The sequence below is a fragment of the Pecten maximus genome, chromosome 2 (assembly GCF_902652985.1).
Source record: "Pecten maximus chromosome 2, xPecMax1.1, whole genome shotgun sequence".
In the NCBI taxonomy this organism is placed as follows: domain Eukaryota; kingdom Metazoa; phylum Mollusca; class Bivalvia; order Pectinida; family Pectinidae; genus Pecten; species Pecten maximus.
This window is the reverse complement of record NC_047016.1, coordinates 12,585,315-12,608,766: the sequence shown is the minus strand read 5'-3', so window position 1 is coordinate 12,608,766 and position 23,452 is coordinate 12,585,315. Positions and strand designations below refer to the sequence as shown.

General features: G+C 35.8%; 3 protein-coding genes across 4 annotated transcripts in view; 1 reads left to right on the top strand and 2 right to left on the bottom strand.

The window, feature by feature from the left end:
* Nucleotides 1-789: 789 nt before the first annotated feature.
* On the bottom strand, nt 790-4,415 carry LOC117341148. Its single transcript, XM_033902996.1, has 3 exons — nt 4,387-4,415; nt 1,269-1,616; nt 790-808 (listed from the first exon to the last, which is right to left on the bottom strand). Exons 1-3 carry the CDS (start codon nt 4,413-4,415, stop codon nt 790-792), a joined length of 396 nt encoding a protein of 131 aa, XP_033758887.1.
* LOC117317951 (ubiquitin-associated domain-containing protein 1-like) lies at nt 4,127-18,751 on the bottom strand. Of its 2 annotated transcripts, XR_004530278.1 has the most exons (11): nt 18,436-18,751; nt 16,754-16,812; nt 15,664-15,774; nt 14,885-14,987; nt 14,501-14,609; nt 13,039-13,144; nt 12,464-12,580; nt 11,855-11,941; nt 10,023-10,161; nt 7,122-9,244; nt 4,127-7,076 (listed from the first exon to the last, which is right to left on the bottom strand). XR_004530278.1 is itself a non-coding variant. In XM_033872922.1 (10 exons), the coding sequence occupies exons 1-10, from the start codon at nt 18,689-18,691 to the stop codon at nt 8,715-8,717; spliced, it is 1,617 nt and encodes a 538-aa protein (XP_033728813.1). In that variant the 5' UTR covers nt 18,692-18,751; the 3' UTR covers nt 4,127-8,714. The 2 variants fall into 2 exon arrangements, 1 of the variants encoding a protein (XP_033728813.1); XM_033872922.1 differs by having other exon boundaries at nt 4,127-9,244.
* Nucleotides 18,752-19,119: 368 nt separating this feature from the next.
* The window catches only part of LOC117317940, a 39,514-nt gene continuing 35,181 nt past the window's right edge, over nt 19,120-23,452 (top strand). Inside the window, exon 1 of the mRNA XM_033872911.1 lies at nt 19,120-19,252. The gene's annotated coding sequence lies outside the window, so the exon portion shown is untranslated. The remainder of the gene's footprint in view (nt 19,253-23,452) is intronic.

The following is a 23,452-nucleotide window of genomic DNA, read 5'->3' as shown; positions in this document are numbered from 1 at the left end:
AGCTATGTAAATTAGAATTATCTTATCAAATATGCGCGAATTCGCTGAACATCGAACTTGGGGGAATTCTGTTATATATGCATGCGACAATGGAATACATATAAATACCGGAAATCAGGGAATTGTAAGAGTCTTATTCATTACTAATGTTTATTTTCCGGTCTATACACCGGATATTGAATTTGGTAAAAGGAATATGAGTTTCACAGTCAACTGATGATTCCTTAAAAATTGTATCCTGAATGTATGTCCTTCAGTAGCCTCAAGATTGGAAGACGTTCATCCTTGTTTTAATTACCAAAGGTGATTTTATTGTAAAAGACGAGGATACTTCCAAATTCGTTTCAAACTCATGAAACTACGGAAGCGTATTAGGGCCACTATAAAAAAATTAAATCGTACGTACGATTTACTAATTCGTACGTACGGATTACTAATTCGCACGTACGATTTACTAATCCGTACGTACGGATTACTAATTCGTACGTACGATTTATGAAACAGATCATTTCAACATTATTTTTACTTATGTAAAGCTTGAAACGGTAGAATGCTATAATATTACTAGATACACCTTCCCGCTGTTGAACTTGTCTCTTTTGAGATTGTTATTTGTTATGTAAATAAAATTGATACAATGTAAACTTGGTATATTTTCATTGAATATGATCACTTCATTACTATATTATAATCGTATCATTACCTTCAATTTTCAGTATTGAGTCAGAGGATCATCTTTGGTTAAAATTATATTTAAAGGGGTTTTTGATGCATACAATGTAACACCAGTTAAGCTTCAATGAAATATCTGGAAACAACAAGGCAAAATAACCCGTATGTAGCCATTATGAGGACGATCAGGTTTAACATACAAGGGCAAACTTTGATCGTATTAATTGAAATTTGGAAGTTACAAATGGATAGTTTAGCATCAGCAACAGAATGATTAAGGAAACCGTAATTCCAACACAAAATCCATAAAACGATTGCAAGATAGAAAAAAACAACAACATGGATTTGAATGGCAACCCTTAAACAGGTTCAACCCTTAAACAGGTTTCACCCTTAAACAGGTTTAAGGATAATAACACCCGAGTTCTGGAAGGGTAAGTGCCTTCTGCTTCATCTACGACATCCGCCAAAATATCTAAGTCAAATCCAGGTTAAGTGAATTCTAAAAACGATAATTTTGATCGTGACAACGGAACCACTGGTATACCAACAAGCATCGAAAACGTCTGCCTTCATATCGCATAAGGAAATAGTACATTTCCACAAGAGACCATAGGATATAAGCACCGAATGCTTCCTCGACGATAGTATCGAATGCTTCCTCGACGACAGCATATACTTCTTCCTCGAAAACAGCACTGAATGCTTCCTGGACGACAGCATCGAATGCTCCCTCGAAGACGACATCTAATGCTTTCTTGACAACAGCACCGAATGCTTCCTCGACGACAGCATCTAATGCTTCTTCGATAACAGCGTCGAACGCTTCCTTGGCAACAGCGTCGAAGGCTTCCTTGACAACAGCATCGAATGCTTCCTTGACAACAGCGTCGAACGCTTCCTTGACAACAGCGTCGAATACTTTCTCGACGACAGCATCTATACTTTCTCGACAACAGCATCTAATGCTTCATCGATGACAGCTTCTAATGCTTCATTTTCGACATCGTATAATGTTTCCTCGTCGACAGCACCGAATGCTTCTCCGACGACGGCATATAATGCTTCCTCAACAACCGAATATGGTGCTTCCTCGAAAACAGCATCTACTATCTCTAACTAACTCTAAGGAGCAGTGGCGTAGGAAGCGGGGGGGGGGGGGGGGGGGGGGGGGGGGGGGCAATTGCCCCCCCACTTTTTTCAGTGGGGGGGGGGGGGGGGGGGGGGGGGCAAACATATCTTTTTGCCCCCCCCACTTTTTGACATCCAAAATCTAAAAAAGGGGATAAAACGCGAATTTATATATTCATTTCGATAAATATCTGTATATTTCCGAACCGATAATGTTTTCTTGAAGGCAACGATAAAAACTTTATCTTGTACATCCGGAACATTCCGACTTTTATACTAGTATATCAATCCTCAGACCTGTGTGTCGGTCGTCTGCAATAGCCTGGTAAGTCAATATTTATATCTTAATACGCAATTTTGCTTAACTTCATCACATAGATTCAATAAGTTGATGATAATTTGTGAAGTTAATTGAGTTCATAATGAGAAAAATACAGAAACACAACATGAAGAAGAATGCGCGGTTTTAACGTGAATAGAGTGATACTAATTACCGACAGGTACGAGAAAATACAAAAAAAAAATCGTCTCGCGCCTACGGCGCTCGCTTTATCACTAAATTACTGGCCCCCCTTTCGATTGCAGATCTACAGGGGGGCTTCGCCACCCTGGGACCCGCTGGGCGGCCCCCAGACCTCTCGCAAAAAGGAAAAAAATCGTCTCGCGCCTACGGCGCTCGCTTGATCACTTAATTACTGGACCCCCCTTTCGAAAACTCCTGGATCCGCGCCTGATCCCGAATTATTGGAAATGTGCTATATTCATTTTCCGCGGAGGCTTAGACCCCCTTGAACCCCATATCAGGGCGCTGCCCTGGACCCGCTGGGCGGACCGTCGGACCCCACAAAAAAAAATCGTCTCGCGCCTACGGCGCTCGCATTATTACTAAATTACTGGACCTCCCCCCCTCCGCCCTTTCGAAAATCCTGGCCGGGCCTGGTGATTCATGTTTTGCTATATTTAATATATATATATTCTGATTTGCGTAAATAACTTATTTTGTACTACATAAATTATCAAAATTATCATGGGATGTTGAAATGATAATTATTGGCTAATTTTGCGGAGATGGCATACGATTTGTTTAGTGCGTAAAATTTAAGGTTAAAAAAAATTGTGCCCCCCCACTTTTTGACGACTTCCTACGCCACTGAGGAGTCTTCAGTGAGAACCGGGAGGGACAATCACGAGATATATCACGAGCGTATAACAAGTAAAAGGTCTAAAAAGTTACAGAATATTTACCACCGGGATCATAACGACGACAATTAATAGACAAAACATAGATTTAAAGGTGATTTGAAACAGGCTTTTTGTTCCTGTCCAGTAAGACTCTTGTTATTACTTCAACAGCAACATTGATAACCCGGCATACAATCATTGTCATGATCTCATATTCTACGATTTTTACCACAATAGGAAAGTGTTATTCAATTCATAAGGCATAAAATAAAAATTTACAAATGTTGAAAAAAAATCAGTTTTTACCACACGTGGAATAAACTCTATGCGTTTTGATTGGTTGATACGGTGACCTTTGACCGGTATTATATTTTAATCACGTGGCTCAATACGTTTTGATTGGCAAACACTTGAACACGTTCTTGCTTATTAAGTATGACTTGTTATAAATTGTAATATTTCCATACATTGCCGAAATCATTATTTTGTATATTAATTAGCGGCATTACATTTTAGGTCATATCCTTACACCCCACCTCATATTGTGAAAATGTCCGACACAAAACAGGTCAACTCATCTTGAGAATAGTTTTGCTATTGTGGTAGAAATAGGTAACACAAACTCGTGGTCGCTGTACATGCTTTTTTACGCTAGTTAGTTATTTTTCAAAATATAACTAACTCGGGTGGAAAGAATACCATATACAATGTACAACCCCATGTTATTCGATACAGCGTAGAAAGGGAGATAACCATGTGTTTTAATGCGTTTCCCAAAAAACCCCGATCAAAAATCTGAAGTAATAGGATCAACGATATTCACTTGAAAAAACATGTCCAGTTTTTAGGGGAATGACAATCAAGGTGAATACATGAATTAAAAAACTACCTTATATTGTTTTTTTTTGTTACTGTGGTAATTAAGGAAATAAAGGTGATCCCTGCAAGCTCATTATATCGTAGCGATAATGATTTGGCCTACCCTCTCCTTTCCAAAAATCGAATTTCTCACGCAATATTCAAGGTAAACTAAGTTTCATTTATCTTTTCATTACACAGTCTATGTAAATAGACGATAGTTTCTGATGAAATATCAGATCCTATGCGTTTTATGTATAAATTCGTAACAACAACAATAATCACTTGCTTGACCAAATATCTTTATTTGCATAGAAACATACCTCTCAAACATTTGATAAATTGCTAGAACCTATTAATGAATCACTCTTTACATGAATGATTTAACATTCCGGTATGATCATGTGTGAATAAAGATTTCTGTAAATAATCCAATATAGCAAACATTTTCGGGGAAGCATCACCGTCCAATTATCCAGTTATACAATATACAGATTCAGGGCCGTTAGTAATTGGATCATTATTGAACGTCTTTTTTTGTACGATTCTTTGAGATTGATTGGTGGCGACATGTTTAGTCCTGAAGTGTGCTGTTACCCAACACCCCACGGCTAAATTATCATTAACAGTGGCACAGTTACAGCAATATACACTCGTATCTGGTGTTAAGAAATATCCAATTTTTCCGATTTGTTGATTCAACAGAGTTACTTGGTGAGATCATAAATCAATACATTTCATTAGATATCCCTATCTTCCCCCTCTGGACCTCTACACCTTTGGCTTTGATCAACACTAATACGTGTCCTAGAAGGACGAAACAGCTGTACGAGATATTGTTCTATCCGGCTACAATGTAAACTGTCTCCATTACTAAATCCATATTCTAATGTGTTATTCTGTGTGTGTCTTTCGTTACATTGTTATAACAATTTACACTGCAATCAGTATCGCAATTAATCTAGTAACATCTTACGATACAGTTACAAAAACATGGTTTGCAGCATTCACCACGGTGTGACAATGAACAATAAAGTTCACAAAGACACAACTTCATAGTACGAAAATATGGCCTTTTGGTCTACTACTTCTGCAGAATGTCTCAATTTAGGTGTTTTTGTGTCCTCTGGTCTACTAATTTGGCAGAATGTCTTATTTTAGGTATTTTTGTGGCCTTTTGGTCTACTAATTCGGCGGAATGTCTCATTTTAGCTGTTCAAACATGCGGCAGAACAATTCGTATATGACTTGTTTCTCCGGCGAAAAGGACTGATAACTAGAACATCAAAACATGCCGCACATTAAAGCTAACTTTTATTTCCTGTAAAAGGGTTGTTTAAACAGACATGTAACACATACAGACCCTTATGTTGCTGTAGTGTGTTTCATTGTAGTCCGGCAATCTCTCCCGGACTCTACTGTAGACCTGTACATCTCTACAAGGCATATACCAAAAACTTCTTTAAACTTACATTCTTCACTGTTACTTGACGAAAATATGACTATGCCTTTTTTTTTGACTTTTGTTGAAAAATATTGGCTATATTAGTTTCCCGTGTGGTGTAGTTTTTTTTCAAATTCAATTCACAACAGCAAATGATTTAATTGAACCATACGATGACAATTTTCGAATTTACTCTCAAAGAGATATTTATTGATATTCAACGATTTCAAAAGATATGGAATTCTTCATTCCCTGTTGATCTTATTCATTTTCGAAACAATTGCTGCTGACATTGCTAATTTGTTAATAGTACACGTCTCCTGGAGAGCATTTAAAGAGACAATAAAAAACTTCGGGAGTTTTGAAACAAAATCACATTTTTGTTCTGTAGTTTTCACATAAGGCACAGCCATACATAAAATATTCAGGACCACATTTTTGCATTAGCTTTCTTATGGATCTCTATCAGAGCTTAGCATTTTGTGCCATTTATACAAAATCAAGTAAATTTGAATGATTTATTTATTTCGACTCCATCTGTTTTTCTGGGAACATTTCCACTGTAATAATTGTGTTTACTGTATTAAAGAGATACTCCCTTGGTATAGTTATTATAGGTTAAACACTGCCTTAGTTTAGCTCATAAAGATCATAGGTACAGCATTGTGCCACCATCAGTACTGGACAATTTCCACAACTCATTTCACAGTAAAAAAAAATCTAATTTTGCACATTTTTTTTTTTTTTTTTAGTTTTCATGACTATTTTGAAAATAGACAAAAAACTTCAAACCTATTAAGAATACACAGTATGTATCTTACAGGTTGTGAAATAAAACTTCAACGAATCACATTCAAAATGTACTTATAAATGCACCATTACAATCTGACAGAACACACTCACACACACATACAAGTATACTTAACAACACTACGTTTACAATTCACCAAATAATTTCTTAAAATCTTTCACAATCATAACAAAAAGTTTATAAGTTACCGAACTGGATTCAATGGTCCGATTTATAGGTCATCTTCTCGTTGCGATATCTTTAATGGCATCGACAGATTAATTAGTACAGCATGGTAGTCCGTTTATGATCTTTACACTCTAATAATATCGTAAACATCATATCCGTAACACACAATACTTAGCAGCCACAGAAGTAGTACTTGATATCAGTCTGTGTTATACTGATTGTGTTACATCATATGTTAGTCTATCCTTTTAATGTAACACTAAAAAAGTAACACCGCTGCTTACACTGTAACTCTGTATATGTATACAGTACTTATTCAGTAACAAGTAACATTATAATGTGGAAATGACGACAACTAAACAACATGTTTCTGTTGTACATGTTCAGTTTTCTAACCAAGGTCAGCTTATTTCCTTTCCTTATCAATGTATCTGAATAACAAATCCAAATTGTTGATATTTTCTGTGTCACATACACACTAGTCTTTTAATATCAATATCAATTAAATATCAATCCTTGATAATTACTTAAGTAGACCTGTATCTATATTGTTATTGAATTCAAATGTGTGTAATTGACATCAAAACTAGAAGTACATCTACAGATAAACTTGCCTGCATGTCAGTCACCACTTCTGTGTTACATCTACTGATAAACTTGGCCGTCAGTCACACATCTACTGATAAACTTGGCCGTCAGTCACACATCTACTGATAAACTTGGCCGTCAGTCACCACTTCTGTGTTACATCTACAGATAAACTGGGCCGCCAGTCATACATCTACAGATAAACTTGGCCGTCAGTCACATCTACAGATAAATTTGCCTGCATGTCAGTCACCACTTCTGTATTACATCTACAGATAAACTGGGTCGTCAGTCACCACTTCTGTGTTACATCTACAGATAAACTGGGTCGTCAGTCACCACTTCTGTGTTACATCTACAGATAAACTGGGTCGTCAGTCACCACTTCTGTGTTACATCTACAGATAAACTGGGTCGTCAGTCACCACTTCTGTGTTACATCTACAGATAAACTTGGCCGTCAGTCACCACTTCTGTGTTACATCTACAGATAAACTGGGTCGTCAGTCACCACTTCTATGAGATATCAAGTGATAAACAAAAAGAAATGGATTTTAATCTCTTTGAAACAACAATATATAAAAAAACACATTGGGTCATATTTCCCTTTTAAACCACTTATCCGGCATGTCTACCAAAAATTCAGAGGTTAATATAAGTTAATTTCAAATAATTTTATCATACATGTATATGTATACAGGTTTATAAAGATAGAGTGAATGTTCATTTTATAATTAAGATATCTGAACCTGTATACATTATACATACACATTACCAAAACAAACATAAATGAAAATCTCAAGTGTCAACAACCCAAACATTTCATCATCTGTTTTTCAATTGACAATTTGATCAATTTACCAATGGAATTTAATTAGAACTTGTCCTTGGACCAACAGAAAACTTGCAAACAAACCATAAGTTTGACCTTAAGTCTACAGGGACTTCATTACAATCCTTTTCAAAAACCCAACACTATTCCTCTGAAGTTTACTGAAGTGGCGAGTGGACATATTTGCCTGCTAGAACTTAATTGTGGTGTACTACTACATACAACAGAGCTTAGTTCCAAAAGGTAATTATTTCTTATATTTGTGGCTATCAATTAAAATGATTTGAAACTTTATATTTAGAAATATGAATTTTTGAATTCTTAATGTCTGAGAAAAATGAAATATCTTTATAGCACTTTTTTAACTACATAAATATGAAATGGTACAAATATTCAAACACCTCATCTTAATGTATACCAGTACTTATTCCTTACCATTATTTCCAACACTAAGCATTGGTTATGTTTGATATGAATCATTATGCAGACCTTTGATTTACTGTACAACTGAGGCAGTTTCTTCCTAATGGATCCAATAAAACTTCATCTGTTGAGTGGTAATATTTGTGACATTTTGTTGAAATTAAATTACTTAATATCTATATACAGTTAAAAGTTCTGGTTTGATGTAAATTTATCACTGACCTTGTAATAAGAATGGTTTTATGAATTAAACATTTTATAACAATCAGTCATGACAAAAAGGATTGCTTGCATTATCTTTAAATCATTCATTTCTCTCTGTCACAGGATATGTTTCATATTTAATCATGAAATCTTTCAAGTTCTTTCAAAATATTCATATGGCAGTAGATGACAATATACTAAACACAATCGAAATATTCAAGGAATCTGATGTAATGGAGGCATAGCAATGTTGAATTCACAGGAAATTCACTGTGCCATATTTTAGTAAGAATCAGGATTAGGAATGAAAATAGTTTTTGGTAATGAAGAAAATGATAGTGCTGTGAATTCCATACAAATCATAAATAATTATAAAATCTTGATGCCTCAAAGTCAGGACGTCACCTCCCTTTAGATTTATTGTCACCTTTCACCTTTCCTGACGATGACCTTGACATTGTTACTGGAGGAGACCCTGCCTCTCTTTGTTGCCTAGCAACTGAAGGTCTTAGATCATTTTCACTACTGCCCTCCATCCGAGAATTTCCTAAGGAAACTGAATCTTCGGGTAACATTGACCCTGAATCTACTGTGTCATTGTCTTGTAATCGTGACCTTGTGCCAATAGGGTCACTCTCTGACCTTGACATTTGGCTATTAGGGATGGAGAGGGACTCCTGGGATGTTCGATTATGCTGAGATGAAAGGATTTGCGTTGATGTGCTAGCAAAAGAGGAGTCAGATGAAGCTGATGATGAAATAGAGGATGACAGTGTCATGGTATCCGTGGTTTTGGTGGCTGTGTCCGACTGTGCACCAGAGTGTTTCTCTGAGTGATAAATACGAGATATTTGTACTAACAGAGGTCCAGTCTCAGGATCATTCAGCCACTGCTGGGTCATGAATGGACTCTCCAACATCTGTAAAAATGCTGGGAAACACAAAAGAAAACTTATTTGTCAAAAGGTGTTGTTTTACATTGTATAGAATTGTATTATATTGAAATTGTCAATGTGTTGGCAATTAAATTGTGAATAGCACTCTTCTCCAAGTACATCAAGGACATTTTTATGCAAGGGATTCAAATAAAAAGTATGAAAATTTAGTTCTCATCCTAATGACATTAGATATTGTCGGTAACCCACGGTCCTTTTTACTCACTGAGAATCTCGTTTTGACTCTAAAAAAAATAGCAACCAATCAAATACATGTATCACCATACATATTAAACTTCATAATTCTTTTGTGTGAAACCCATTTTGGGAATCCCCATCATTGGGGCCACCACTAAAACATGCAAAATATGTGCTACTAATGGTCAATGAATTCAACAGACAAATATATCTTTTTTGTCATAAAAGCATTGATGTCTTATTTTTGAAAGTCTTTGAAATTATGTATTTGAAACAGTTCTTTCACTTTCAAAAGGTAATCCATGGAGACCACCTTTACAGTATATAATCAACCGAAATCCTCAAGAAAGGGGCCTTCTGATTGGTCAAAATTCTTAAGAAATATTTTTTCATGAAACAACGAAAAAGTGTTCCAATCATCAAACTGTCTCTGTCTGAGTGTCAGGACCATGGGTTAAAACCGTTGGATGTAAGGCTGCTATAAGGAGGTTAATGAAAGAAAACAAATTTTCTAGTGTTAAACTTCCTAGAGGCTGCACAGTGACCTGTATCTGTAATATATAAATGTTCACTGACCTAGAAGACATCGGGGGTTGTTGAGTCCTAGCTGTACTGTTGGATTGGCCATGATGGCTTTGTAGATGGAGCTGTTAGTATCGATCCCTTCCTCCATTTCTTCAGGCTTGGTTTTCCTGTCTCCAAGCAACCAGTCACACTGGAAAATAACCATGATGTTGACAATTAACAAAGTTAAACCGCTTTATTTGTATAAATTTTAATTCCAGCCTCAAGGAGATGTTACCACTGAAATATCATTGTCATACATTGCTTCGTTCCAGAGAAGAAGTCAATGATATCAATATTGTCATATGGACCACTTTTGGCCTCGCCCCGCCCCGCCCTTTAGCCCCCAGGGGGTCAGCCCAACGATTTGTACAATTTTGAATCCCTACCCCATAAGGACATAAGGATACAGTGTACTACCAATCAAATATGAGTGATGTACATGTACCAGGTACTGACTGTAGGCCGGTGGTTTTTCTCCGGGTACTCCAGCTTTCCTCCACCTCCAAAACCTGGCACATCCTTAAATGACCCTGGCTGTTAATAGGACGTTAAACAAAAACAAACCAAATGATGTACATAATTTAGTTTTAGAGAAGCCGTTTATGTATCTTTAGTCGAATTGACCCAGTCCCCACCATTTCAGAGCTCCAAGTGGATATTTTTACCAGGTGGCCTATTTGGCTACCAAGTCATTAAAACTAGACGCCAATTTGAAAAGTCAGTCGCATGGCCTAGTTGTCTTAAATTCTAAAAATAAGTTTTCATTCTTTAGATCAGTATAACACCTCTTTGTAACTTTTTTATTGTGAACATCATTTTTGCATTGACTGCAACCTTTCAAAGATTATCCAAATCCCAAATGTACACATTGTTTGGGGTCATGTGGCATGCAGACGCCTTATAGGTCAATAACTGGTCACAAATGGTAAATTTAGGGCACCATGGCCATTTGAATAGGTGCCACTTTGAGCCCTGCATTTGTACAATTTTGAAACCCTACCCCATAACAATGCCAGTCAAATATGAATGATAGTGATATCCATTGCTTAGTTTCAGAGAAGAAGTTGTTAATATCAATTTAGCCAAATTGATTGACCCCTTTTTGCCCCCCCCCCCCCCCCCCCCCTCCCCCCTTTCCCTTTACCCCATAATGATGCTACCAGACAAATATGAGCGATATCGATCGCTAAGTTCCATAGGGGAAGATGTTTATATGAATTAAGCCAAATTTACCCTTTTAGGGTCCGCCTCTCAGCCCCCATGGGGGTCAGCCCTACCATTTGTACAAGTTTTAATCCCCAACCCATAATGATGTTACCAGTCAAATTTTGTTCAATTCCGATTAGTGGTTATCAAGAAGAAGTCAATTGTTGATGGACGAACAGCCCGCAGGATGCCAGGATATGGTATAAGCTCACCTTGGTCCTTTGGACCAGGTAAGCTAACAACCACTGTATAACTGCCTCAAACATTTTTACTATATAAAGACACTGTATATAACGACCACCTGCACAACGGGACCAAAGACCGGTCAATGATAGATCTCTTAGCTTGATCACAGGAGTTGCTTCCCTTTGTATTGGGATTTCATTTGAATACAAATATTTAAAAAAAAAAATTATTTTACAATTTGCAAAACAAGTTATGCCAACCTATTTTAATCACTTTTGTTCTGAATTAATTTTTTCCTTTAATTCAACTACAAAATGGCTAACCCTTACCAGGAGATCTTGATGGCATGTAAGCAGACATAATACAAAGCTAAATGACTTAAAAGTTTTTTCACATTAAATACGTTTCGCACAAACATCTCCAGAACAATAAGAAACATGGCCACTTACTGCTGCATCCTGGTCGTTCCTGCCCACTCTCAGGGCATCAATAGCATCCTTCTCGGGGAATCCCATCTCCACTAGGTTTTGGAGGGCCTGTACATAAACATACACAGTAATGTCAATCAAGCATTATATATCTCTGTGCAAGATTCTAACGTACACCTTTATTAAGTGGTGGAGATAAAGACAACAGTTTCTGATAAAATATTTATTGTCTTACAAATGCCTTAATATCTGAATATATAAAAAAACGATATAAAAAAGCACCCAATTTTTTTTATCTTACTCTCACGCTATTATTTTGTGTACAACATGTTTAATATATACATACATAACACATTTTATTTGTAGCATTTCAAACAGTGTTGATTTCCTGTCAAAGTTTGTATCTGCATTAATTTTGTGATGCATCTGATTCATATTTAACTGACGGTCGATTGTTTCATCAAAAGTACCCTTCACACAGAGATTTTTATATCTGTTGTAATGTGTTTTCATTTCATTAGTTCTCATCTTAATACAAACTCTTAAGTATCTGTAGTCTGTTTTCATAACTTTACAATAACTAGTACATAATGTTAATTAATACCAGAACATCAGTTATATAATACAAACCCTGGGATTTGCCTTGAACTCCCTCCTTCTGAATGCCCGTAGTGACTTGAGTATATTTGTGACCTGAGGTGATTGAGTCATGTCGTTGTCATCTACACCGCCCACAGCACCCTCAGTCTGCACAAAGATGTCAACAGTAGGACAAAGTGAACAAAAGCAATAAAACTTCACAATATATATGTGTCTGTATTAAATCTACATTTCTCTGGTTGTAGCTTTTCATTGAGAAATGTTCTGAAAGAAAATGGTAGTAAATGGCAACAACAGCAAAATGTGTATTTTTATCTTACATCATATTTGTGTCATTTAAGGTGAATCAGGATATAAAGAATGTCTGGATTTCAAATCTATGAGATTTTAACTTGCTCAGATGTCTGACAGAAATTATCAGATCTGTATAACTTAAGGCTTATTTACTCATTTTAATATCAAGATTGTGAAATCTTCAGTAAAATAATATTATATTCTTCGATGAACAGAATTTGGAAAATTGCCACTATTTCCAGACCTTTTCAAACTTTGATAAATTCTCTGCAGATACGATGAAAAGGGGAAATAACTCCTATAACTCTGACCTGTTCTTCCTGCTCCAGTGACTCTTCTGAACTAAGCACACCTTCATCAATACCAGGATCTGAATCGTGCTGTATCAGCCACTCCATAGATTCTGTCACGGACATCCTAAAAGATGTAGGGAGTAGTTTAGACATCAGGAGAAATACAGTGTTCATCTAATAAACATGGCTCAGTGTTGATAGGAAGGTATGAATTTGATATAAAAATGTTAAGTTTAACACAGAATGGTATTAACTTGAACAGTCAATAATTTATATATCATTCCACTGTATTATAGGGTAAACATTAATCCTGCATCCTCACTGAATGGATGCTGGTCCCCTAGACATATGTTTTATATGTGCACTCCTTAACTCACTAATTCAGAATTAGGACGGTTATCACCAGGCTTCAACACCTCACCAAACAAAATAACCAATCGTACTAAAACATTGTAGCACCCAAGTTAAATTCTTGGAACAGTTTTCATTAAAATCATTTAAGATACCTCACTTCCATTTGAAACTTCAATTCCATTTATTAGTTTGACTATAAAAAATTCACTGTTTTACATGTGAGGACTAGGGACAAAGGTCAGTTAGAGATCTGACTACAAACTACTATAGTTTGACATGTGAGGTCTAGGGACAGAGGTCAGTTAGAGGTCTGACTACAGACTACTGTAGTTTTGACTTGTGAGGCCTAGGGACAGATATCAGTTAGAGGTCTGACTACAGACTACTGTAGTTTTGACATGTGAGGTCTAGGGACAGAGGTCAGTTAGAGATCTGACTACAGACTACTATAGTTTTGACATGTGAGGTCCAGGGTCAGAGGTCAGTTAGAGATCTGACTACAGACTACTATAGTTTTGACATGTGAGGCCTTGGGACAGAGGTCAGTTAGAGATCTGACTACAGACTACTATAGTTTTGACATGTGAGGTCCAGGGTCAGAGGTCAGTTAGAGATCTGACTACAGACTACTATAGTTTTGACTTGTGAGGCCTAGGGACAGATATCAGTTAGAGGTCTGACTACAGACTACTGTAGTTTGACATTTGAGGCCTAGGGACAGATATCAGTTAGAGGTCTGACTACAGACTACTATAGTTTGACCTGTGAGGTCCAGGGTCAGAGGTCAGTGTGAGATCTGACTACAGACTACTATAGTTTGACATGTGAGGCCTTGGGACAGATATTAGTTACAGATCTGACTACAGACTACAATAACTTATACATTAAGTGGAGTACACTGCACAACCTGGTCAATATATCAAGATAAAACAGGGGCTGTCGGATTCTGAGCGGACACTACTAATTCAAATGATCAGTTGATTTCAGAACAGAACTTTTAAAATTACTAATTAATACCAGCTTGAAGTAATCATATCATATTTATAATTCATATCTATATTTAATGAATAGATAGAGCGGAGATTACAAAGGAAAGCAACATTGTCAACAAGTTATCTCCCTTTACTTGTTCAACATCAAAGCTTTCTTGGCTCTTCCTTCAGGAAATCCCATTTCTGTAAGTTTTCGCAACGAAACCTGATCAATCTTGGGTTCTGATGATTCCTTCAACATGTCTGTAAAGGGGTAAAAAAAATCAACTTACAGGTATTAAATATCAATCAAAGATGAAAACAATGTAATATAGTAAAAATAACTTTATCAAAAACAATCAGTGCAATACAAAACCTGGAAATAACTAGCAAAAACTGATACATCAAACACTTTTAGTACTACTTATGTAGGTAATCTATGTCTCCTACTTCATTTCTAATCTTAGTGCTACAGTATCTATAATCTTTACCCCTGTTACTTCAATGAACAAATCCATATAGTTAATATAAAACTGTACCTTCTGCTTGTTTAAATATCTTTGATGCCTCTGGATTAAGACAAAGAATCTTTTGGGAAGCTTCTATCAAAGAGACCAAGATTTTCCTTAGTTCTGTCTGAAACTGAAACAACATACCATTTTACAGGATTCCATACCACGATTTGTTTGCCTTTTTTTGAAAACTTGTAACTCATATATGGCACTGAATAAACAGGAAATACATTCCCTTGATATAAATACATAGAGGATATCTAACAGTGTCTTCAGTAATACTCAATATATTATTAAAATATTAGCCACACGAGTGAAATATATTTGGTATTACTGAAGAAACTGTTAGATATTCTGTTTATTACATTTTTTATCAACGAAAAACCTACCCCGTATGCTAACTAGGCCTACAGCGATAATTTGTAAACAAAATAAAGTAGTTCCCCCTGTCCAGGTGCTGACATATATGTCGGGCTTTTTGATTGGTCAATTATTTTGGTATATTCTAATCATTAATTTGATTGGTCAAATCAGCAAAAGTGATATTTTTCACTAGTGAAAAATATCACTTTTATAGAATGAATAATTTTTGATATTTCACTGGTAAAAATGTAATAAATTATTATTTTACATAAATATACATAAAGAATACTAAAATACTGATTCAGAATAAAATCATTTATTATACCAGAATCAAATATTTGATATAACTTTATACAGTTCATGTAATTACAGCCAGACTGACTAGTTAACCATGCAGTTATCACCACATAATATTCTTCCAATTTTTAAGTTTGTTGACTTACGTCTAAGTTTGGTGGAGTTTCTGGAGCCTTTGGTGCTTTAGCAACTGGGAGACGGGATGTCGCCTCTTTGATAGTATCCATGGTGATCTTTTTACCATCTTCTTTCTGTAGCTATCAAAATTGAAATACTTTGCAAGGTCTATAGAGAAGGACTGCCAAGTCAGAATTACTAGAGGACTAAAGTTAGTCTTTTAGTTAATTTTTTTTCAGAACACTGTTACAGTGTAAGACATAAATGATTATTTAACATCAGATGGGTAGCATATGCAACACTATTAATATCAAGATACTAACCATCCATTAATTTCAAATTTAACTATAAAATGTAGATAAACAAAGAAAACAAAATGTGTTTTAGCCATACAGTAGAACATTATACTACTGAGTTGCCGTGGTGTTGGCAGTTTGACATATGTAAGTTCAGCAGTCATGTTTAACATAAATCAGAATAAAATAGAGTTACATGCTTGTATGATAACATCATGAACATCTCAATGATTTCTCTCACTTCCATTTCCCTATACATGTACTCTCTATGTATTTTTTTTGCTGGCTGCTTCAGATTTTTATTTTGAAAGAAAGAATTAAAAAACAGACATGTTTTGAGTAAGTTAACCAAATAAGAAAAATAAACACTATGGTAACTTTTTTGGTGAATGCTTGGTTAATATCATTTCATTAAATTCAACAATGTTTTACAGGTACAAAATAAACCTGAATACCCCAATGTGAAATGTATCCCCACAAAGAAAATTATTGGTACAATGTTGCTTGCCTGACATGTTGTTTTTTTCTGGTAACTCGATCTTGTGTCATTTCTTCAAGTTAAAAAGACTCTTTTTCCCAAAAGGAAGATAACAAACATATTTTTTTTAATCATAAATATATTACAATAATTAATTCACGTAATCTAAGCACAAAGTTCCAATCAGAAGTTTTAGGAAATCACAAAAAGTGATTTGTAATTGACTGTGAAATTCTATGTTGCTACTTTATGTCTATAACTACATGTTAACATTTCAGTCAATTTCTTAGAATTAAAATCTAAATCTGACACATGTGATGACCTTTTACATACATCAATACATACTGAATCTTTGTTCTCATATCTTGATGGTACTAGTCTCTTTTTCAGTATAATCAGCTCATCTGCAATGAAATACTAACATAATGAATGTCCTGGGTACCATTTCAGAAAAGATACAATCTAATGGAAACTAAATTGATCTGTACATCAAGAAATTGTACCTCAACTGGTTAATTAATTTAAAGTAGTTATACTGACAGGATTAAAGTATAAGAATCATGATGTTCTATGCTAGTTTAAAAACTTCATTGTATTTTCTTTTTCTTATTACAGGTCCATGACACACCCTGTGCTAATGAGGACTTAAATAAATGAAGAACTTGGTTTTACGTGGCATTTAGTGGTGAACATATTAATATTAGATTTCTGTTTAGCTCAGTTGCAGAAAAGAAGGAGGAGTGTAGCTACAGTATACGAGCTAAATGGTTAACAAAGATAGCAAGGCTATACTGTACATGTATATATCTATATTCTGGAGCTCTATAGTTTTAACCCTATTCAAGTACAGAAGGACTTGTGTCCAACCCTTGATTCAAACACTATGGATGTGTGTTTGCATGGTAAGGTGATATCAGGACCTGGTTGTAGTGATATCTTGCGGTAAACCCTCAAATACAGGTTTACTGGGCATGTTAGGGGTGTAATCTAGCTACTAGCCATAATATATCTGACATTAGGGACCTATACTATCAATCTTCCTTTCATTTAGTGGTATATGTCCCTGTAGTCAAAAAAGGAGACTAGTCCTATAATATGTGACTTTGAAGGTTAGCATCATGTTTGTTTATGTTTATTATTGGATATTTAACTTTTTTTGCTATTTGTCAAGCCTCTGCAAAGCTAAAGCCTGCAAATGACAAAAATGTTAAATATTCGATAATAAATGTAAAAAATATGGGCTAATTAATGGACAATCATATCATTTTGCCTCTAACCAGAGAAACAGTTGAACCATAACAAACACTTGTGTTTGGAGGGACAGTAAAGATACCACTTGGTGAAAGTATACGTAGGTAGGCATAATTATGATGGTTGTTTATAGATGTAATTGACCAGCAGTATCTCTGTTATAGAGCATCAGAACTACAAGGTTCTGGGTTAAAATATCAGTCTGGCCTGATGGATTTCACTGTTACCAATGTAGTGGAACTGGACTGGATGCTGGAGGCCTGCAGGTTTGAGCATCGGATTATCCATCTAAAGTTTGAGTCCCAAGCTAGTTTTTGCATTTCTCTCTCCTGTTATATTTGTTATCCAGCTAAATACCCATGGAATGTGATAAAGGGTCTTGGTTGTATCAACAAGTTCAAAGACTTTGTTGAAGGAGGGAGGAATGTAGCGGAAGTGGACTATAATGTTAGGCTGAATGATGGTAATGTAGATCAAATGGTTACAGTGTCTACTAGAGTTCATAGGTCTTGGGTTTGAGTCCTGGCCTGGTCGTTGCATTTTTCATCTCTATTACACAAATAAGACGTATCACTGTATTTCACACATCATCTTTTTGCCAAGCATCCATCATGGATTATATACATTACCAGACATCAACATGTACAACTTCATTGTAAAAAAAATATAAAATAGACGAATAAATTCCAAAAATCTTCTTACATAATTGTTACACCTTTAACTACAGTTACTGACCATTCGTGTATAAAAGTTTCACTATATTTTGCTTATACTACCGTTATCAGTGACTCCTTCTTGAGACAATGTCTTCTCGTCGCTAAGAACTTTTCCTGTGCGGACGAGAAGAATCTTGTGATACAGAGAACTTTTCATACTATCAGTTGGGTTCAGGAAATGACCTAAAGATCTGATTTTGACAGCATCGATTTTCAAGTCTGGATTAAGGTCAATTATGAACTCCTGGCCCTCCATGTTTACCACCCGCACCCTCATCCCTGTAGGAGGGAGGATGCTTGTCTCAGAGACAAACATACAGCTGTTTCTCTGTGAGAAAAATGACAAATATGGAATTTCTGGTCTTTTCTCTGCAACCCGAGGGTATTCCGAGCAGAAAAATAATTCAAAATCACTGAAACGCTTGTAAAATGCCACCTGTCGGCATTTTCTACCTCGATAAAAGAGAGGTAACTCGTGAATTTTACCATGTTCATCGATCCATGAACACCGAGATTAGATCATGCAGTCAGTGTACGTTCTTGATGCAATGCTTGTTTTTTTTTACCATTAAAAGAATAAAACAAATCAACCAAAGCGCTACCCATTACATATCTGCTATTAAATGAGCTAATAATACAAGTCAATTAGAGTTTGAGTTCACAGCCTAGCTGTTAAAGGTACGTATAGTGCCACGGTGCAGACGATTATTTAAACGACCTTAGTGACCGTACGCTTCATTGGTTACAATATGGCGTTGGCACAATCGAGTACCTTGCACAGGTATACGGTAGCAGTGAGGCCAAATTAAACTCCTGTTAATAACAGGTGATTATCGTTTAGATAGAGATTTTCACATGGAATAACCAAAAACAGAAGGTAAGTGATCTATCTTTTTATCTCGTTTGTGTAACATTTAATTATTTCTCCAACAGGGTATTTTTTAATTCGGTATTGATTTGATTGATATCTTCAATACTGATATCTATTTATATAGGGGATTAAATAGCATGACAGACAAGGATTAAGTATGCAAACACTATATGTATACATATAAGTTGTGTGTGTACATTTATTTACCTAAGTATTTATCAAATAAAATAGTTACACATTGTAATTCCAAAGTTGGAAAAAGAACATAGACGCGTTAATATTGTATAGCCCGAAAATACCATTCTGATGCCGTATTACAGTATTCATATTCTGCTTGCGTTTTCGTTCCGAAACGCTATTTCTTAACATGACATGAATTATCAATTCCTAACTTATATAACAAATGTATAATTATATATACATATACATAAACAAATTTGTACCACCTATATACTTTGTAGGCTTGTTTAACATTATACGCAAATCTTTTGTCATTATACATGTACATGTAAAATTAGCTTTTCAAATTAACGTAAGGTTGGCGAGTCAAGCGGATTAAAAAAAAAATCATAGTTTAATTCCTAAATTATAAACCAGTGAATCCATTCAAGTAAGAGAAAGAATCAACGGTATTTATTCTCTGGTAAGCTTTCTATAAATATCCTTATAATAAGATTTGAAATCTGACTTTTAGGTTTACAGTGTAGAATGGATAACGAAGAAACAATTCTGTAACGGGACTTATAGGAGCTTAGTTAAACACATCCTTACAATTACCTGTACGTGTCACACTGTCGTCACGAAAGTGGAGGCCACTACAGATCCCAGTACAATGTAGCGCTAACACATGATTGAAATAATAATTGGAACTAAAGATCGACACGAAAACATATCAAGTGACAAAAAGGATATACATCGTTTACTTACTCATAATGTATATATAGTATATATTATATAGAAGTCAATCACGTTTGGTACAGCGATTAAAAGGTTCCTGTCCAAATGTTTCGAATTTCGAGATAAAGACATGTCGACAGCTGCCAGTAAAAGGCACCATTTACAGACTATATATATACTGTTCATGGAGATAGTGGACATGTTTTGAGGTAATTTCATAAATATCCGTTTCCTTTTGCAGTAATAAGGTCGACTTTTTTAATGTTCATGATGTCGTAGAAGAACACTAAGCATTATCAATCTTGTACAAGTTTAAGGGTCTTCGTATAAATCGTTCCTAAAGTTTTTTTCCTCGTTCGTTTCACGTGTTTTTTTTTTTTGTTTTTTGTTTTTTTTTTGTTTTTTTTTTCACACTGGTATAGTTGAGGACAAGCTTGTCCGACTGGCATACCTTTTATATTAGGATGCAGGGATGCATTGATTCGTGAAGGTTGTATGGACTTTCTGTAGTAAAGTCCATCCCGGATTATATTGAGATATTCCAACATTAAGACTAACAGGAATGGTTTCACGTGTAGGTCTTATAACAGAATTATACAAGTTAAGTATTCTCCCCATTTAAAGTAAATGCGTCTGCCGTTGGTAAAGTGAAGAGTAAAATCATAGGAAGTAATAGCCCGAGTTTCCACTGGCCCTGACACCATGTCCGATGTAGGGCCCCTACACCGAACATGGTGTCCAGAGCCAGAGGAAACTCGGGGCTAAGGAAGTAACAACACCACGGCGAATGAGCATGTCGTTCAGGATAAATGATTTAATGAGATGGTATTTTATGTTCAAATATGATCAGCCGGACGTTATGTATGTTGATATTGAACAATTAATCTTGCTTGCAACAAGCATTTTCATTTGCCTAAATTATCTTATCAGGCCATAATGTAAAAAAAAAATGACTTCGCCGTTTGTAACATCGCTTTTAATTTGATGATGCAGCGGCGTAATAATTTCTAAGAGAAAAAGAGTCTTATCAATAAAAGTTAACTTTACAGGTGTGCTCTCATCATAACCCATATAGTGTGCTCTCATCATAACCCATATAGTGTGCTCTCATCATAAACCACTCAGTGTGCTCTCATCATAACCCATATAGTGTGCTCTCATCATAACCCATATAGTGTGCTCTCATCATAACCCATATAGTGTGCTCTCATCATAACCCACATAGTGTGCTCTCATCATAAACCACATAGTGTGCTCTCATCATAAACCACTCAGTGTGCTCTCATCATAACCCACAGAGTGTGCTCTCATCATAAACCGCATAGTGTGCTCTCATCATAACCCACATAGTGTGCTCTCATCATAAACCATATTGTGTGCTCTCATCATAACCAACATAGTGTGCTCTCATCATAACCCACATAGTGTGCTCTCATCATAAACCACTCAGTGTGCTCTCATCATAAACCACATAGTGTGCTCTCATCATAAACCACTCAGTGTGCTCTCAGCATAAACCACTCAGTGTGCTCTCATCATAACCCATATAGTGCGCTCTCATCATAACCACATAGTGTGCTCTCATCATAAACCACTCAGTGTGCTCTCATCATAAACTACATAGTGTGCTCTCATCATAAACCATATTGTGTGCTCTCATCATAACCCACATAGTGTGCTCTCATCATAAACCACATAGTGTGCTCTCATCATAAACCATATTGTGTGCTCTCATCATAAGCCATATAGTGCGCTCTCATCATAACCCACATAGTGTGCTCTCATCATAAACCACTCAGTGTGCTCTCATCATAACCCACATAGTGTGCTCTCATGATAAACCACATGGCGTGATCTCATGATAAACCTCATGGCGTGATCTCATCAAAACCCACATAGTGTGCTCTCATCGTTGCAGCTTATTTAGAGTACACTCCGTTTCGTGTAATATCTCCAAAATATATTCAAGTTATTCCTTGAATGAAGCGAATGTCAAGTAGATTACAATATGTGACGCCTCCAAGTTTACAGTAGAGGAGGAGTAGTAAATGTGATGGGTAGTAAATGTAATGAGTGCCAGATGTTTGAGATCTGTTAGATAAGAGCCACAAATCAAAGTAAATCATTATACATGAACGAATGTATATAAGAAACTACTGTGGGTAACAGTGACCTAGCTATATGTGACACATTTAAAGCTTCCAACTCTATCGCCAAAGTTGCTATTTCCTTCACTTCCGTTGTTTTGTCATTAAAATCAACGAGTGTGATTTATTTTATGTCGACTGATAAAATAGAAATTCGGCGATAAAACTTGTAGTTTAAGCGTCTCGTGTCATTGCTATCTTGTGTAGTACCTTGTAACGTCGCCATATCTGTTGATTTTGTATCGGTAATGTGACGTAATACTTCAGTCAGAAAACTCTGGACGAGTGGCGGTTTCACTTTACCCAGATACAACTCTCTCTATATATACACATATCCACATACATGTTTAACCCGAAGGTGTTTCGACCTGATATATCAATTCAATAAAACAATAATGGATTGTTTTGGGATTTTCTAGTGATGATGATGATGATGATGATGATGATGATGATTTCACAATTTGCCGCCATCGCCATCTTTAGGTGTTATAGACTAATCGCCGTCAAAAGACCCATTCGGACAGTCTCGCCACTGAAAAACAATATAAGATCTTTTTTAACATTGTAAACTCATAAAAGATCGGAAACCAACTCGTTACTGAACGTGAGCGATGAATGACTGGTAACAATACTGGTAACAATAGAAGTGACAATGAAACACACCTATAACTAGTAACACAATAGAAGTGAAGACAATGAGACACATCTATAACTAGTAACACAATAGAAGTGAAGACAATGAGACACACCTATAACTAGTAACACAATAGAAGTGAAGACAATGAGACACATCTATAACTAGTAACACAATAGAAGTGAAGACAATGAGACAAACCTATAACTAGTAACACAATAGAAGTGAAGACAATGAAACACACCTATAACTAGTAACACAATAGAAGTGAAGACAATGAGACACATCTATAACTAGTAACACAATAGAAGTGAAGACAATGAGACAAACCTATAACTAGTAACACAATAGAAGTGAAGACAATGAAACACACCTATAACTAGTAACACAATAGAAGTGAAGACAATGAAACACACCTATAACTAGTAACACAATAGAAGTGAAGACAATGAAACACACCTATAACTAGTAACACAATAGAAGTGAAGACAATGAGACACATCTATAACTAGTAACACAATAGAAGTG